This window comes from Hyperoodon ampullatus, assembly GCF_949752795.1.
Source record: "Hyperoodon ampullatus genome assembly, chromosome: 6".
NCBI classification, from domain to species: Eukaryota; Metazoa; Chordata; class Mammalia; order Artiodactyla; family Ziphiidae; genus Hyperoodon; species Hyperoodon ampullatus.
The window spans coordinates 17846517-17864517 of NC_136919.1; the positions used below are offsets into that span (position 1 = coordinate 17846517).

At 44.6% G+C, this 18001-nt stretch overlaps 1 protein-coding gene across 3 annotated transcripts in view; it reads left to right on the forward strand.

Annotated features, from left to right (window-relative positions):
- The window catches only part of ASTN2 (astrotactin 2), a gene marked incomplete at both ends in the record, with an annotated part of 919723 nt that overhangs the window by 740384 nt on the left and 161338 nt on the right, over positions 1-18001 (forward strand). For all 3 annotated transcript variants that reach the window (XM_079706619.1, XM_079706617.1, XM_079706618.1), the window contains 2 exons: positions 14358-14491; positions 16043-16191. In XM_079706619.1, the coding sequence (XP_079562745.1) occupies positions 14358-14491; positions 16043-16191 (283 nt within the window). The remainder of the gene's footprint in view (positions 1-14357; positions 14492-16042; positions 16192-18001) is intronic.

Here is an 18001-nt window from a genome sequence, read left to right on the forward strand (position 1 = left end):
GAGAAGATTGCAGTTGTAGTGGGTCTTAAATAATGAGTATGATTTGATCAAAGGTAGAATGGAGTAAAGGCATTATAGGCTGAGGGAAACCATGTGCAAAGACACAGTGGCATCAAAGTGTGTTGCCTATCTGGTCCATGGCAGGTGGTTTAATGTAGATGTTATGTAGGACCAAGGAAGACTACAGTCGTGGGAGATGAGCTAAGGAGATTGTGTGTGAAGGGCCCTGTGTGCCAGCCTAGGAAACAGAATCTTTATACTTGTCTCAGCCATAGCTCTTTTATTGGTAAAAAGAGAAACCCACTGAAACAGTCTGAGCAAAAAATGGAGAAATTATTATAATGATACAGTGATTTCTCATGTAAGTCAAGGACAGAGAGCTCAGCTGAGCTACCAGCATCCAGGAAGCCACTGTCAGCAGTAATCCTGGAGCCTGACATTATGTTTCCCTCTGCAATAGATTGGTGTCTCTCTCTCTCCCTCTCCCCCCCCTTCCTCCCCCACCTCCCACCTTTTCTGCTTTCCATCCATGTGGCTCAACATGACAAGCCCAGCCTAGCCAAGTCTAGCCTTGCATCTCATACCAGTTCAAGCACTCAGAGAGACCAATGAATATTTGAATCTACATTCCCAGGGAAAATATGTGATTGTTCCAGTTTGGACCAGTTTTGGTCCCACTACTCTTGGCCAAAGCAACAGGGTTATTTTTGTTTAGTTCAAATATGCACACCAAACCATCCCTTGTATCTGATAACCTGAAGGGTATCTATTAAAAATCCTGTCTGTTTTTATTCTCAAACTGAAGTACCCTGACTCAGGGGGATACACTGTGATATGCCAGGATATATCTAAAGCCACAGGATAAAGTGATCAGAGATTCTTGAACTTAATAATACCTAAGAATCACTTGGGAGTGTATTCTGTCATGGGTTCTGTAGCACCTCTCCCAAGATTCCGATTCAGTGGGTCTGAGTTTGGCCTGGGAATCTGAATTTCTAATAAGTGTTTCAGGCCATTAATGAGGCAAGAGGACCAGGAATCATACTATGAGAAACACTTTGGGAAAAACTCCATTGTTTTAATATTAAAAGCAATCAAAGTCTATTGGGGAGTGTAAGTTGCATAAATATTTAAGAAAGAGTCTTCAAAGTAATTTTGCACTTGTTCCTTCTGATCTTTGGGATGCTTTGTACAAAAAGCTCAAAAGCCCTTCCAGGGGGCTTCCCTGGTGGTGCAGTGGTTGGGAGTCCTCCTGCCGATGCAGGGGACATGGGTTCGTGCCCCGGTCCGGGAGGATCCCACATGCCACAGAGCGGCTGGGCCCATGAGCCATGGCCACTGAGCCTGCGCGTCCGGAGCCTGTGCTCTGCAGCGGGAGAGGCCACAACAGTGAGAGGCACGCGTACCGCAAAAAAACAGAACAAAACAAAAAAGCCCTTCCATATTTTACTGGAGGGTATGGAAGGTTTTTGGGTCAAGAACTTTGGCTCTTAGATCTCCTGGGCTGGTCTCAGAAGTAAAGTGAGCATCCGGTAGGAGCATGGCAGAGGTTAAGAGCCCAGGATTATCCTGAGGCCCCAGGCAAAGGAGAAATCTTCCAAGCTAAGGCCAAGAGGAGGCAAAGGGACAGAGATGTGACAGGATTAGGGTTCTTAACATTAATTAACTTATGACAGACCAATTGATTAATCAATTACTGGGCCCCTACTCTGTCAGTCACTAGGGATTAAATGGTAAACAAAGTAGACAGGGCTCCAACCTCAATTTGTACAGTCTGTTAGGAGAGACAGACAAGCAATGACACAGACAATAAAATACAACACAGGAAAATAAGTTTTGTGGTAGGGGAAGGTGGGAAGAGATGTGTTACAAAGGAAGGGGTCTATCCCAGGGACCAGGGACTGCAAGAGGTGTTCTCCAAGCTGAGAGCTGATGGACTGGTCAGTGGGGGAAATTATTAGATGGGGGAAGAGGGTTCCAAGGAGAGAAAAATAGCATGTAAGAGGTGAGAGGTGAGAAAGCATAGCTGGAAAATAAGGTATAAAAAGCATGGTGGCAGGAGGTGATATGTTTGAATCTGAGTCACCCTAGGCTGGTGACATTGTGCAAGTCACCTGATCACATGAGCCCAATTAATTAATTAATTTGGCTGCACTGGGTGTTAGTTTCAGCCTGTGGGATCTTCACTGCGGTGTACGGGAATCTTTAGTTGCGACATGCATGCGGGATCTAGTTCCCCGACCAGGGATTGAACCCAGGCCCCCTGCATTGGGAGCTCAGAGTCTTAAACATTGGACCACCAGGGAAGTCCCCAGATCTTTTTAAAGTTTCAACTTTTTCAAAGATTGCATGGAGACAATGCAACCTAATATACGGGCTTATTATGAGGATTAACTTAGCTCACAGTGGTAAAACATTCAGGCTTTGCAATTTGACACATTTAAGTTTGAATTTTGCTCTGCCACATATTGGCTATGTGACATAGGCAAGGAACCCAGACTCCCTGGGGCCTCAGTCTCATGTTCTGTGTAATGGGAGTGATAGAGGTACCGAATCATGGCATTGCTGGCAAATGAAATAACTCCTCATGGCAAACACTGAGCACTGTGTGTGGCATATAGGTTTGCTCAAAAATGCTCCCTGTTATTTTTAATGCTTTAAAACCCAGCACTTCATCCTCTACGTGAGACGGATGGGAGCTAAAATATGGAGTGAACTGACAAGAAAAACAGCTCCTTGCCTGAGGATCATATAACCGTATCATCCTGCCTCTGTACATCTTGGGAAACAGACAGCTGACAGAGCCCCATGTAGGAACGTCTTAGTGGGATGTATATTTATTTCTCTAATATTTTTTCATTAGCAGGGGTAAGTGTGGCAAGAAGGGGTTTGGCTGCCCCTAAACGTCTTCCCCCTGTCGCCCAGATTAACACGCTGTTCTGTCGGGCTCTCATCATTCAGGCGAGAATGGCTTGAAAAGCAAACTTGATCCTGACGGGAAATTCGGTGTCTTTCCTGTGATTTATAGAGCTATAGATTGAACTGCACAATTTCTCATAAGGAGATGGGTCCTTGCCTATTGGTATTCCTTTACTGTGTGGCCTTGTGAGTGAGGGGATCTAACTCAGAGGCTGAAACTGAGGGGTTAGGGTAAGGGAGGTCAGGGGGCAAAGCATGGGATTCAGAGTTAGAGGCCCTCTGCTCTGCTGCATTCAACCTGGGGGACCTGGGCTGGTATCTCTCCTCTGACCCTACATTTGGTCGTCTGTACTGATTACTGGGAACAGTAAGAGCTGCCGTATCCACAGGTTGCTAGGAGTCTTACAGGAGCTAAGAGACAGATGTCCCAGCACCAGACCTAGAGTAAAGAAATGTGTCAATAGGTGTCTCTCTTCTTCATCCCACTCCCCCCTTTCCTCAAAAACCATCAATGACATGCTCATCGTCTGGGGGGCCTCTTCTACAGAGAAGATGTGAACTGGCAGTTCTGTTATTTTTTTAACATCTTTATTGGAGTATAATTGCTTTACAATGATCTGTTAGTTTCTGCTGTATAACAAAGTGAATCAGCTATACATATACATATATCCCCATACCCCCTCCTTCTTGCGTCTCCCTCCCACCCTCCCTATCCCACCCCTCTAGGTGGTCACAAAGCACCGAGCTGATCTCCCTGTGCTATGTGGCTGCTTCCCACTAGCTATCTATTTTACGTTTGGTAGTGTATATATGTCCATGCCTCTCTCTCACTTTGTCCCAGCTTACCCTTCCCTCTCCCCATATCCTCAGGTCCATTCCCTATATCTGCATCTTTATTCTTGTCCTGCCCCTAGGTTCTTCAGAACTTTTTTTTTTTTTTAGATTCCATATATATGTGTTAGTATATGGTATTTGTTTTTCTCTTTCTGGCTTACTTCACTCTGTATGACAGACTCTATGTCCGTCCACCTCATTACAAATAACTCAATTTTGTTTCTTTTTATGGCTGAGTAATATTCCATTGTATATATGTGCCACATCTTCTTTATCTATTCATCTCTCGATGGACACTTAGGTTGCTTCCATGTCCTGGCTATTGTAAATAGAGCTGTAATGAACATTGTGGTACATGTCTTTTTTTTTTTTTTTTTTTTTTGCAGTACACGGGCCTCTCACTGTTGTGGCCTCTCCCGTTGCGGAGCACAGGCTCCGGACGTGCAGGCTCAGCGGCCATGGCTCACGGGCCTAGCCGCTCCGCAGCATGTGGGATCTTCCCAGACCGGGGCACGAACCCGTGTCCCCTGCATCGGCAGGTGGACTCTCAACCACTGCGCCACCAGGGAAGCCCTACATGTCTCTTTTTGAATTGGGTTTTCTCAGGGTATATGCCCAGTAGTGGGATTGCTGGGTCGTATGGTAGTTCTATTTTTAGTTTTTTAAGGCACCTCCATACTGTTCTCCATAGTGGCTGTATCAATTTACATTCCCACCAACAGTGCAAGAGGGTTCCCTTTTCTCCACACCCTCTCCAGCATTTATTGTTTGTAGATTTTTTGATGATGGCCATGTTGACTGGTGTGTGGTGATACCTCTTTGCAGTTTTGATTTGCATTTCTCTGATTAGTGATGTTGAGCATCCTTTCATGTGTTTGTTGGCACTCTGTATATCTTCTTTGGAGAAATGTCTATTTAGGTCTTCTGCCCATTTTTGGAATGGGTTGTTTGTTTTTTGATATTGAGCTGCATGAGCTGCTTGTAAATTTTGGAGATTAATCCTTTGTCAGTTGCTTCATTTGCAAATATTTCCTCCCATTCTGAGAGTTGTCTTTTTGTCTTGTTTATGGTTTCCTTTGCTGTGCAAAAGCTTTTAAGTTTCATTAGGTCCCATTTGTTTATATTTGTTTTTATTTCCATTTCTCTAGGAGGTGGGTCAAAAAGGATCTTGCTGTGATTTATGTCATAGAGTGTTCTGGCAGGAGTTTTAAAAATAGGCTTTATTTTTAAGAGAAGTTTTAGGTTCCCAGCAAAATCCCAGTGTAAAGTGCAAAGAGTCCCCATACACTCCCCGCCCCCCCCACAGAGTCCTCCCCATCATCATCCTCCCACACCACAGTAATGCATTTGTTACAATCAATGAACTGACACTGACACATCATCATCACCCAAAGTCCAAAGTTTACAAGAAGGTCCACTCTTGGTGTGCACTCTGTGAGTTTTGACAAATGTATAATGACGTGTATGCACCGTGATAGTATCATACAGAATAGGTTAACTGCCCTAAACTCCTCTGCGCTCCCCCATTCATCCTCCCCTTCCCCCAACCCCTGCCAACCACTGATCCTTCTACTGTCCCCATGGTTTTGCCTACTGGCATGAATTTTTAAGGATCCCAGGCAGTATATCTGGGATGAGAAGTTTTAAAGGGGGTGGGGAAATTGTGGACAGCTTTGAGAAAAAGCAAAATCCAGAACACAAATCAGAAAATGATTAGAACCAGCAATGCTGTGGAATGTATGTCCAAGTTGAAGAGAATACAGGTGATAATAAGGCCCAGAGAGGGTAAATGACTTACTGAGATCACACTGCAAGTTAGGCAGAAAATGTTAGCGTTCCCTGGGATTCTTGTGTCTGAGCTCTGTAGCCTCTTCCTGTGAGACTTTATTCACTCCTGAGGCTTCTATTACATTGAACTATATAACATTGCTCACGTTTGACTTAAATGTAAATGGCAGTTACCTATAGCATTTTCATTGGCCCATTCCCATAGGTACAGTGAAAAATCTCAGTATATGCTAAAGGTGGGGGGAATCAGGAACATAAATAACAGTTTTTAAAAAATGGATTGTGTGTTTGGAGGCTTTGCATTTCAGAGCACAGGCTCTAGAGCCAGACTCCCTGGGTTCAAATCCTGTCCATGCCACTCACTAGCTGTAGGATCTTGGGCATAAATGTAAAATGGAACATAATAGTCATGCCTACCTCATAGGTTGTTGGGAGAATTAAATGAGTTAATATGTCTAAAGTACTTAGGGTTGTTGTGAGAAGGAATACATATAAAGTGTTTAGAACAGTGCTTGGCTTGTAGTAAGCACTCAATAAATGTTAAGTGCTGTTACTAATATCCTCTAGTTAGTGAGAATATTGTTCATGATGGTAGGATCAAATGAACTGAGTTCGAATCCTTGTTCTACCACTTTTTAGCTGGGTGACTTTGAATAGGTTGTTTCACCCTTCAGACCTCAGTTTCCTCACCTGTAAAATGGGGATGGTAACAGCAGAATCTGCTTCATAAGGCTATTGACAGGATTGAATGAGATAATGTGTATTAAAATGCTTATGACACTCTCAGTAAATGTTGCTATTATGTTTGTTTCCTATCTAAAAGCATAACAAATTAGTGGCTTGAAGCCAGTTCCAAAGGTAAGCAGCCTTGAATAGTGAATGTTAGTTGATATGAAAAACTTAGTTAATTTTCTGACAGATTCTTGTGGTGTAAACTTGGATAGGTCGCTTTTCCTTTTGGGCCCCTTAGTCTGTGCAAAGTTGTGAAGGCCAGTTTCACCTTTCAGGACTCTTTCAGGTCTGAAATGCCAGGGATCTGGGGCAATGAGTATGTGTGTATGCACTTCAGAGCCCTCTAACTCCTGGGATGAGTATGTAATTTAAGGTGTCTACTTCCCTTTGATCAGCTGCTCCCTAGTTGCTACCTCTTCTAAGTAATCTTTCAGGATTATTCAGAAGTGAATTACCTGCTGTTCCAGTTATTCATTCCTACGCAGTCCCCAAAGTTGGTGGCTTAAAACAATGATCATTTTATTATTGTCTTTAATGGTTCTGGGGGTTGACTGGGCTGAGCTGGGCACTTGTGACGTGGTTCCCTCATGTGGCTGCAGTCAGCAGGTGTCTATGTCTCACCCATTTGGCAGGTGACCTTGGCTGTTGGCTGGGTCCTCAGCTGGGTCTGTTGCCTGGAATACCTACATGTGGCCTTTCCCTGTGGTCTGGGCTTCCCCACAGCATGGTGGTTGGGCTCTAAGAGTGAGCATTCCAAGAGACATGATGTGGAAGCTGCCAGTTTCTTAAGGCCTGAGCCCAGAAATTGAAGCAGCCGTACTTATTTTGGTCAAGCAGTTGTAGAGCCCAGACTCAAGGGGAGAGAACCTGGATCCCGCCTCAAGGTGAGGGAAATGTCAAAGATATTTAGGGTCATGTTTTAAAGTCACCACACCTGCCTTCCTGCTCTGTTTGGGAATAAGAAGTCTTAAGTCAACTAACATTACCCACTTCTCTTCCTAAATGTTCTCACACATGCTGCTTAAGTATGCAGCCATTGATTCGTAACAAGATGACCAGTTAATTTCCCCTCTGTCAGGACACACTAGCATTACTTATTTTTTTCCCGAAGAATGGGGGCTCCAGCCCCTGGTCTCCAACTCCTGTAACTACCAGGGCAATGAGTGATTGGCATCTCCTATAACCACTCTAGGGGGTGTGCTGATGTCTGAATGGCAGGTGGCTCAGGTAGGTCCTATCCGAGAGGTCCAGGCCAGGCTATAAACCACTATTTCTGCCTCTGCGCAAGCACTGCTGTGATGTCCTCTTCAACCCTTCTATGTTCATCAATCCTAGTCCCTCCTGACCAATCAAATGTGGTCAGCGTGAGCTCAGGAATTAGTCTTCCTACAAAACTAGAATGTCACCCACTTTCCTTCCTCCCATCTCTCTCTGGGAACATAGGAGCATGTTATTTTAGACCCAAGTACTTCCTGGGCAAAGAACTATCCACCTACTCTCCTCCAAGCAGTAATCCCAAATGCCTCCAAAAGGGATTCTACTTCCATACACCACCCTGACCCCTTTTCAACGACATCAAGGAATTTATTCTTTTTAAGGTGACCAATTGCACTTCTGTCATCTCTTTTGCTGGATAAAACCCCCAGCAAGTATGCAAGTTTATTCTTTGGCCGAGCATCCTATTACGTATATCTGTGGAATTTAACACATATTTTGGGGACCCTACAATGTGTTGACTCTTTTGGTTGGAGCTGGGGAGAGAGAGATGAATCAAATATATTATCTTGGCCTGGAGGAGTTCCCAGTCTGATAAGCAAGAAGTACACACAAACAAGCAAATTGCGAGGGACTGTGACGTGCAAAAATTGAACGAGAGGAGAGAGACAGAATCTCTCAAGTGACAGGGTCCTGGTGGACAAAAAGTTTCCTGGATTTCAGCAAGGAAACATAAGTGGGGAAAGGGCATTTTAGACAAAGGCACAGCATGAGCAAAGGCTTGGTATGAAGCAGTGCGCTCCTATAAGATGGTATGTGCTAGAGCACAGAGTAGGAACAGTAAGGAGACGATGGGAGAAAAGCCACAGGCTGAACAACAGAGGACTTTGAAATCAGATTAAGAAGTAGAGGCTTCAATCAGAAGGTGGTGGAGTATTTGAAGGGGTGCAGGCAAGGGGGTGGGATAGGCAGCGATGCTTTAGAAAGCTGGGAGAGGATGTGCTGGAAGAGACTGGAGCTGGAAGGCCAGTCCAGGGGCTATGACAGTTGCCTAGAGAAGAGGCATTACCTGCACCCAGGAGACAGCCATGGGGCTGGGGGGAGAGAAGTTGGTTTGAAACCTGTTATGAGGTAGAGCGGGGAGCCCAGGTAACCCTCAGTTTCTGTCTGGAGGCACCAAATTGGTGGGAGTGTCCTTCACTGATGTGGGAGATACAAGTAATCGTGAGGAAGGAGAGCATCACACACACCCATTTTCCTGGCTTTATGATATCATTTATAAACTTGGTTCATTTCATTCAGCATTGCATGTGAATTTTTAACTCAACTTAACAAATATTGGCTGACTTAGGCTATCTGCTAGGTACTGTGTTAGGTGCTAAAAGGAAGCCTGGTGGTAAAAAGGTCATCTGTTTCTTTCTCCAGAGGGCCTTTCATCTCCTCAATTGGTATGGGTTGAGCACCGCCTGACCAAGCTTATTAGTACTGAAGATAACAGATTCATGACGCTTTGAGTGAGGACTTCAGGGCATCTTTTTGGTTATACAAAGCAGAACCATCTCCGTATCAAAAATAGCAGACTTGGTGTCAGCCCCTGAGTATAATTTTTCAGTGTAAAAAATAGTCATTGTAAGTATAGAGTATGGAATTTAATTCGTAGGCTTAGTGACATTCTGTATAGATGGTCCCAAGAATCTATCTTAATCAAATACGGAGTGTTAACTTGAAGTTTAAGATTCCCAAGACATTGTCAAAATTTTTAGAGCTGGAAAGTCCTCTTCCTTTGTATTCCCATAACCTCGTGCATGTTACTTCACAGCATTTGAACCATATTAATTGTAATTGTGTGCGTCTTCATCACTAGACTGTGAGTCCTTTGAAGTTAGTGACTGGGTCTTGTCCATCGTCTTTCTCAGCATCTAGATGGCATGTAGTATGGAGGAGGAAGTTCAGTTAATTAAACCCTCCAAAATAAAACTTCTGTGTCCTCATTTTACAGATGGACAAATTGAGGCTTAACTAGAGAAATAACTTATGCAAAGTTCAATTAGGGAAGTAACAGTAGAGTCAAGAACAAATCCTAGTTTTGATTGCTTAACATTTTTGTAGCTGTTTTCTCATCCTGAGGGGCTTGGTTTGCTAGCTAATTAGCCAGAAGTTGGAAGCATTCACTGGTAGTGGAAATGCAAACCTTCATTGTCATGAAAACCAATGACCATGCAAATGTGGCCCTTAGCCCTGTATTAAGCACAGGATTTGTTTCTTAAGTGCCTTCACTTTTTCAAAAGCTAGGAGTCAACAATGCCTCTAGTGTAAGGTTTCATTTTCCTCTGAGAACACACACAGGCACACACACATGCACACAACAAACAACACATAAGCACGTGATACAAGCAGAACAGCTGAAAAGGATGTTTTGGATGAAATCTTGGCATTTGTAGTTCCTGTGCGACCTGGGAAAGTCCAGGGTGCCAGAATTCAGACGAATTTCAGTTCAAATTCTACTCCTCCATGTGTCTGTGAATGGGAATAGGACACCCATCTCAAAGGGTAATTCTGAGGATTAAATGGAGGAATAGAGTCATTTCACCACAAAGTTGCTCTATCACCTTGGGCCAGCCAACTAGCATTTCTGGGCCACTGTATGTGCATCTGTAAAACAGATTCACTTAGATGATTTATGGAGTCCCTGGAAGCTGGAACATTCTATGCTGTTCCTCCCTTGGGATCTATTTCGATTCGGGATGGAGTGTTGCAAGGACTGGAGATGTAAGAAAAGAGTGAACCTGAGCTGATGCATGCTGGCTTCTGCTGCCTTGCGAGGGCTCCCTGTTTGATGTAGGCCTTTTATCAGGGTACGTTTGAGCTCTATCCACGGTTTGCCTGGCCACTGCTGCAGTCCCCGTTCTGTTCCTCAGGGTTTGGGAAAGAGCCAGTGGATGTGGAGACTCACAGGCAATGTTTCTTCCCAAGAGCTGCTTGGATGGTGAAACTCACAAAGTCCAGAGAGATTTCCTGTTTTGTTTTTCACAAGCTCCAGTGACTATTGATTACAAAAACCACACACACACACACACATGCGCACACGCACACACGCAAAAACAAAAACACGTACACAAAACAGGATGTTCTCTCTCCTCCCCTTGCTGGAGTCCAAGGCAATCTCTTACCATCTGTGTCACTTTCATCCATGGCCCTGGATTTCACCATTATGGTAATTAAGCCCTTAGCTCTAGCTGGAGATGTTACAGAATCGTAAACCACGAGCAGTTGTACATGTTAATTTAAATCAGAGGGAACTGGCAAATGGAGGGAGAAGAAAGTCTGTCAGTCAGCATGACGCAGCCCATCTGGTTTCTGCCCTCATGAGAGTGCCCCCTCTGGTGCCAGTAGGAGAACCTATGTTGTTCCTAACATAGGTTCTAACTTGTCGTAAGAACAGTGCTATTATTGTGTGCCAGACTCTGGCCCACATAATTTATATGCAAACACTGAATGGGATATATTTATACTAAAAAAAGTTGTTTATTTGGAATGTGAATTTAACTGGGCATCCTGTATTTTTATTTACTGAATCTGGCAATCCTGCCTGAAGTCAACTCCACTGTCCTGAGTGGTTAAATAGAAAAGACCTATGCTTGGGAGTCACAGAGATCTGGGTTGGGATTCTGCTTCCATCATTTGCTTGCTGTGTGATCTTGGGAATATTTCTTCACTGTTCTGGTTCCTAGTTCTCACCTGTAAATGAAGATCACAGTATCTGTTTCTCAGGACTATTGTGAGAATTACACTTTAATGCCCTTAAAGTACCTTCCACTGTGTAATTAGGTGCTTCATGAACATTAGCTCTTATAATTCTTTTTATTTCTTTGGGTCACTATTCTTAATTCAGGAGAAATTAGATCGTTTGTTCACCCCTTGGAGAGGATATGAGTAAGGACATATGGCAGGAATAATCGGAGCCTTCTCATCAGAGGCACTGAGATGAATGTGTTGGAGGCTTACACAGTAGTGTCCTTGATATACACGTTCTCCTTCTAGATCTGTGTTCTGAGTAGCTAAGGAGGCAGACCCCAGACCCACTTTACACAAACATGCTGTACTTGAGTCTTTTCAACAATGCAAGATGGAGGGCTTCCCTGGTGGCGCAGTGGTTAAGAATCCACCTGCCAATGCAGGGGACACAGGTTCGAGCCCTGGTCTGGGAAGATCCCACATGCTGTAGAGCAGCTAAGCCTGTGCACCACAACTACTGAGCCTGTGCTCTAGAGCCCGCGAGTCACAACTACTGAACCTGTGTGCTACAACTACTGAAACCTATGTGCCCAGAGCTCGTACTCTGCAACAAGAGAAGCCACCGCAATGAGAAGCCTGTGCACCGCAACGAAGAGTAGCCCCCACTCGCCACAACTAGAGAAAGCCCGCATGAAGCAACAAAGACCCAGTGCAGCCAAAAATAAATAACTAACAAAAAAAATGCAAGATGGAAAAAGTGTCACCTGGGTAATCAAGTGTCCTTGGTAGTAGGTTTTGTGAAGCTTTAGTTTGAAAAGTACACAGAAAGTAAAAAAAAAAAAAAAAAAAAAAAAAAAAAAAAAAAATTAAAAGAAAAAAGAAAGCAAGCAGGTAGTCTGTTACCTGGCAAAGGAGTAAGAGATCAACATTCTCTGGAATCCCCAAGTTTGAAAAAGAGCTGTCAAACATTTTGAATCCCCAGCGCCTTGAAATGTCAGTGTAAATGGAGTGACGAAAGCATAAAGCACATCTGAACCTCAGCCTCATGATCAGTTTTTCAGTGTCTGTTCATTTATTCAGTAAATATTGACTGAATAAGTGTTCTCAGTCCCATGGGAACACTCATGTGAACAAGGCATGGCCTGTGCCCTTGGTGGAATCAAAGTCTGTTGGGTGAGATAGGCAAGGGAATGTGATGATTAGGTGTGGTCTAGTGTGTTGTGGTGTCCAGAAGAGGAGCCTGATTACAGGCTTAAGAAAGTCAAGGTAGGGTTCCCATAGAAAAGAAGGTTTCATCTGAGACCAAAAGAGTGAATTGGATTCCAAGGTGGGGGTGGGGTTGAGTGTTCCAGTAGAGAGGACAGGATGTATTAAAGAGAGAGAGAGAGAAAGAGAGAGACAATGAAGCACACTGCAGTTAAATAGAACATAAGGGGACTCCCTGGTGGCACAGTGGTTAAGAATCCGCCTGCCAATGCAGGGGACACGGGTTCGATCCCTGGTCCGGGAAGATCCCATATGCTGTGGAGCAACTAACCCCATGCACCACAACTACTGAGCCTGAGCTATAGAGTTTGCGCACCACAACTACTGAGCCCACGCTCTGCAACTTCTGAAGCCCACGCGCCTAGAGCCCGTGCTCCGCAACAAGAGAAGCCACCGCAATGAGAAAACCATGCACCACAACAAAGAGTAGCCCCCGCTCGCCGTAGCTAGAGAAAGGCCGCGCAGCAGCAACGAACACCCAACACAGCCAAAATAATAATAATCAATCAGTCAATCAATCATCATTTAGAGCAAGGGTCAGCAAACAATGTACCTCAGAATAAGTCTAGCCTGTTGTCTGTCTTTGTAAATAAAGTTTTATTGGAACACAAACATGCCCGTTTATTTAAAGTATAATCTGTGTCACTTTCATGCTACAAAGGCAGAGTTAAGTTATTGTGGCAGAGACTGCCTGGCCATAAAGTCAAAAATATTTACTGTCTGGTCCTTTGCAGAAACACTTTGCTGTCTCCTGATTTAGAGCACACTTTTCATAAGCAGGAATTCACTGTTGGTGGAAATGTTAATGGTTGCATGAGGGTGGATGGTAGCATGCAAAGGAAAATCAGAGGAGTGGTGAGAGATGAGACTAAGAAGGTGGTCAGGAGCTAGAGCAAGGAGTTTAGACTTTATCCTGAGGGCTATGGGGAGCCTCTGAAGGTTTCGAAGCAGGGTGGTGAGGTGGTCAGATTTCTACAAGAAGCAGTGTGGCAAGGTGTTAAGGAGGGCAGGGTCTGGAGCCAGACTGTCTTGGATCAGATCTCAGTTCCATCACTTAGTAGCTATGAACCTCAGACAAATTACTTACCTTCTATGTGCCCCAGTTTTCTAGTTTGTAGAATGGGAAATAATGATAATTTTTATTACAGCTATCGTGTGAGGTACTGAAGATAAGTTAATATACTTAGAGTGTCAGGCCCAGGGGAGATTCTCAATGGATGCTATTACTATCCTGTCTCAGTGATCATTCTGGCTGTTGGGTGGAAAATGGCTCAAAACAGAAGAACCCAGTGGTAGACTGCTGGGGCTTTATGCATGAAATGGTGTCCTGTGCCCAGGAGAGCTCCTCTGAAGCTTGGGTCAGTGACTCTCATGGCCACTGGGACCTTCACTCTCCATCTCTCCACCATTGTCATAATCATCTCTTTTTTTTTTTTTTTTAGTTTCTGCTTTATAACAAAGTAAATCAGTCATACATATACATCTGTTCCCATATCCCTTCCCTCTTGCGTCTCCCTCCCTCCCACCCTCCCTTTCCCACCCCTCCAGGCGGTCACAAAGCACCGAGCTGATCTCCCTGTGCTATGTGGCTGCTTCCCACTAGCTATCTACCTTACGTTTGGTAGTGTATATATGTCCATGCCTCTCTCTCGCTTTGTCCCAGCTTACCCTTCCCCCTCCCCATATCCTCAAGTCCAGTCTCAAGTAGGCCTGTGTCTTTATTCCTGTTTTACCCCAATACCGTATGCTAACACATATATATGGAATTTAAGAAAATAAGAAAAAAAATAAGAAAGAAAAAAAAATAAGAAAAAAAAAATGTCATGAAGAACCTAGGGATAATCATCTTTTGTCCTCCTGTATTCCAGGCCTTCAAGAGCGCACTGATGAGCTCCTACTGGTGCTCAGGGAAAGGGGACGTGATCGATGACTGGTGCAGGTGTGACCTCAGTGCCTTTGACGCCAGCGGGCTCCCCAACTGCAGCCCTCTCCCGCAGCCGGTGTACGTATGTATGGCCCCTCTTCCTCTGGCCACCCCTTTCCATGGACTCATACTCTTGTCCTGCCAGTGCAGGCCATGGCTTGCTTCTGTTCCTAAGGTGCTTCACCAGATGCCTGAAGTCTCTGGGGGCCTCCCTCCTTCTTTGAGAAAGCAGGGAGCTTTGGCAGAATGGAATCGTGGCTCGGGGGTAGACACTTACCCTGCAGCGTGTGCTATTTTAATAGCACCAAGCCAGCCATCATTACTTTTCTTCACTCATCCATTCGGCAAAGGTTTACTGGGCACTAACTCCTTCTTTGCCAGTTCTGTGTTGACCCCTGGGACTACCGAGATAAAGAAAGCGTAGGACCTTTTCGAAGAAACTTTATATTATTCATTCATTCAACAAATAAGTTTTGAACACCTGCTATGTGTCAGACATTGGGGAATTCATTAATGAGCCAAGACAGGCACAGTCTGCACACTTAGGGAACTGACCGTTTAGTGAGGGGGACAGATGTCAAAGCAAAAACAGGAAAGCGTGATACCGTTTAAACATTTAAATAATAAAAATATGAAAGAAAAACAAAGATGTGCTAATGGACAGAACAAAGAAGGGATGCTTTAGTTGGAGGAGAGGGAGATAGTCTGGGAAGCCTCTCTGAGAAGACCTGAATTAGAGTCCGAGTTCGCCAGGCAGCAAATGGCAACAGACGTGCTTCAGGAAAAAGACAGAGCCCATGGGAAAGCCCTGACTCAGGAAACTCACCATTTGAGGAAGTAAAGGAAGGTCGTCTTGATTGGGGCAGTGTGATTAAGAGAGAGAGGGGTGTGAGGAGTGGAGGAGATCTGGGCAGGAGCCAATACTGAGGGTCCATTGTAAGATAGTCATTGCAGAGTTAGTGGGTATAGTGGAAAGAGAGAAGGAATCTGGGCTGGGGACAAGCAAAGTCACCATCATGGTTCTGTCCCCAGTTTGCTGTGTGACATTATGCAGGTCATCCCCTTTTCTGGGCTTTGCTTTCGCCTTCTATGAAATGAGGGGATTGCACTTCCCTCTCTCAAAGGACCCTCCCAGTTCTCACCTTCAAACATTCTGTTATTTCCTGCTTTGTGAAAGGATTCCCCAGGATCCCTGCCCTCTGTGAGGGAGTATTGATTTAAGGATATTAAAGCATTGACTGATATACTGGGGGATTGAAGAGAATGGCAGAGAGGTTGGCAGATGACTGTGTTTGAAGGCACTGCCAATTTAATTGACAGTGAAGCATCATTGAGAATATAGTTTAAACAAATGGAAAGCTAATCAACTTGCTGTGAGCACATACTGTGTACTTGGATTAATTTACTGGATTCCACATTGATCCAAAAGGTGGCTCTTTCTTATCCCCATTATGAACGAGGAAACAGAGGCTGAAAGAGGTATAATTAATTGCCTAAGTCTACACAAGGGGTATGGTGGTGGGTTGAAGCCAGACTGAATCCTGTGCTTTTAATCTTGGCCTGTGCAAACTCTTGGGGCCCAGACAGTACTGGCTGGCAAACAAACAACCTTCCCTGTCACCCCCCTAGGCTACGGCTCTCCCCAGCAGTAGAGCCCTCCAGCACCGTGGTCTCCTTGGAGTGGGTAGATGTTCAGCCAGCTATTGGGACCAAGGTCTCTGATTATATTCTGCAGCACAAGAAAGTGGATGAATACACAGATACGGACCTCTACACAGGTAAGTAGAAAGTTCAAGATTTCCTCTTTCGTTGAGATGGTGTGACAGAGGAGGGAAACTGGGATTTTCTAAATACCTTTGGAGACTTGGTGTCCTCTGAACTGGGAAGGCACCGGGAAGTTTCACTGTTTGGCGTTTGTTACCTAGTTCCCACACCTGTGTGCTTTTTGGTATGATTTTCTGGAGGGGAAGGTAGCAAATTGTACTTGTAGAGAATTTCTGATTCTCTAAATTGCATCCACAAAGTCATATACTAAAGTGTTAGTTAATTCAAAAAAGGATTTGACCGTTTCTACTTGGGAAGGCCTACAGGTTACATTTTTGAAGACCTTGATCTGTAAATATATTATCTCTGGGACTGAGATAAAGAAATTCAAGGAATTGCGTTTTCTAGTGAGATGTACTGAGATAGTTGTCTTTCATGCTGGGGAAGAGGATTTGGAAATTATTCAGACATGCAGGAGAAGATGGGGAAAGTGGATCTTACGGAGTGCTTTAAGTTTACTTAAAGAGTATACAGGAGGCTGTGACATCCTGGAGGTGGGTCTGCAGGGCTGGTCTGGCTTATGGCAGGCAGGGAGCCTGGGTCTGAGGGAGCTGGCCTTGAGGCTGGGCCATGAGGGCAGGCCTGGAATGCTGGAGTGTCAGGAGCCTGGGAGCCAACCTGGTTCCAGGGTAGGTCAAAAGCCTGAGTTGGTGGTAGTTGGCCTAGTGCTGGGCCCAGCCGGAAACCCGGGTTCAAGGGTAGATCACCTGGGGGCCTTCGGAGCTGGCAGGTGCCAGGGTGGCTTGGAGACCTGGGTTCGTGGGAACCCACTGGGAGCCTGGTGCCATGGAAGCTGCTGGGGCCCCTGGAGACAGCAGTTGCTGGGATGAGCCAGAGTCCTGGATGCACACAGAAGTCTTCAGGGAGCCACCTACAGCCGTGGGAGCTGGCTCTGGAGTGCAAAGTGAAGTTGGTATCACTTTTCTCTTTTCTTCCAAGGGGACGGTTTCTCTCTCGGCACTGGGCTGCTCAGGCTTGGGGGAGAGGTTATAAGAGTAATGTGAATCTATCTTTCCTACCCTCCTCAAAGCATCTTTTCTTAGTTTTGTGCTTCACCCAGGTGCAGTGATCCCTCACCTAGAAACCTTAGTTCTTGTGAAGTATTTCTGTGCACGGACAGCTGTTCAAATTGATTTTTCGGTTCAAATTGTCCCCACAATGCCATTACTCGGATTGGTTCAAATTGATTTTTTGATGGAGGTTGTTAGAGGGGTGATGGGGGCGATGGGGGTTGGGGGGTGGGGGAGACACAGGTGCTGAAAATTCTTATGCCGCCATGTTGCTAACATTAGTCTCTGAACGATTACCAGGCGCATTTTTATAGATCAAGTAGTGAATCCCAGAGAGGTCTGTGACCTTCCCAAAGTTCCACAGCCAGTCTGTCCTACTCCCAGCACAGTGCTTGAATCTTTATTTATTATGAATGTTGAATTCTCTGTGTCCATTGAAATGATCATAGTTTATGTTTCTTAGTTTGTTAATGCGGTAAATTATATTGATGCATTTTCAAAGGATTAAAAAAAAAAAACCCTTGTATTCCTGGAATAAATTAATGCCACATGGTCATGATGCACTACCTTTTTGATATATTATTGGATTTATTGTGTTAAAATTTTGTTTAGATTTTTGTTAGATCCTTATTTGTCAGGTATTTTGATCAGTAGTTTTCTGGTAATGCTTGTGTCTGTTTTGCTGTCAGGATAATTCTGGCCTCTCAAAATAAATTGCAGAATATTTTCTCCTTTTAAGTTTTCTGAAAGAGTT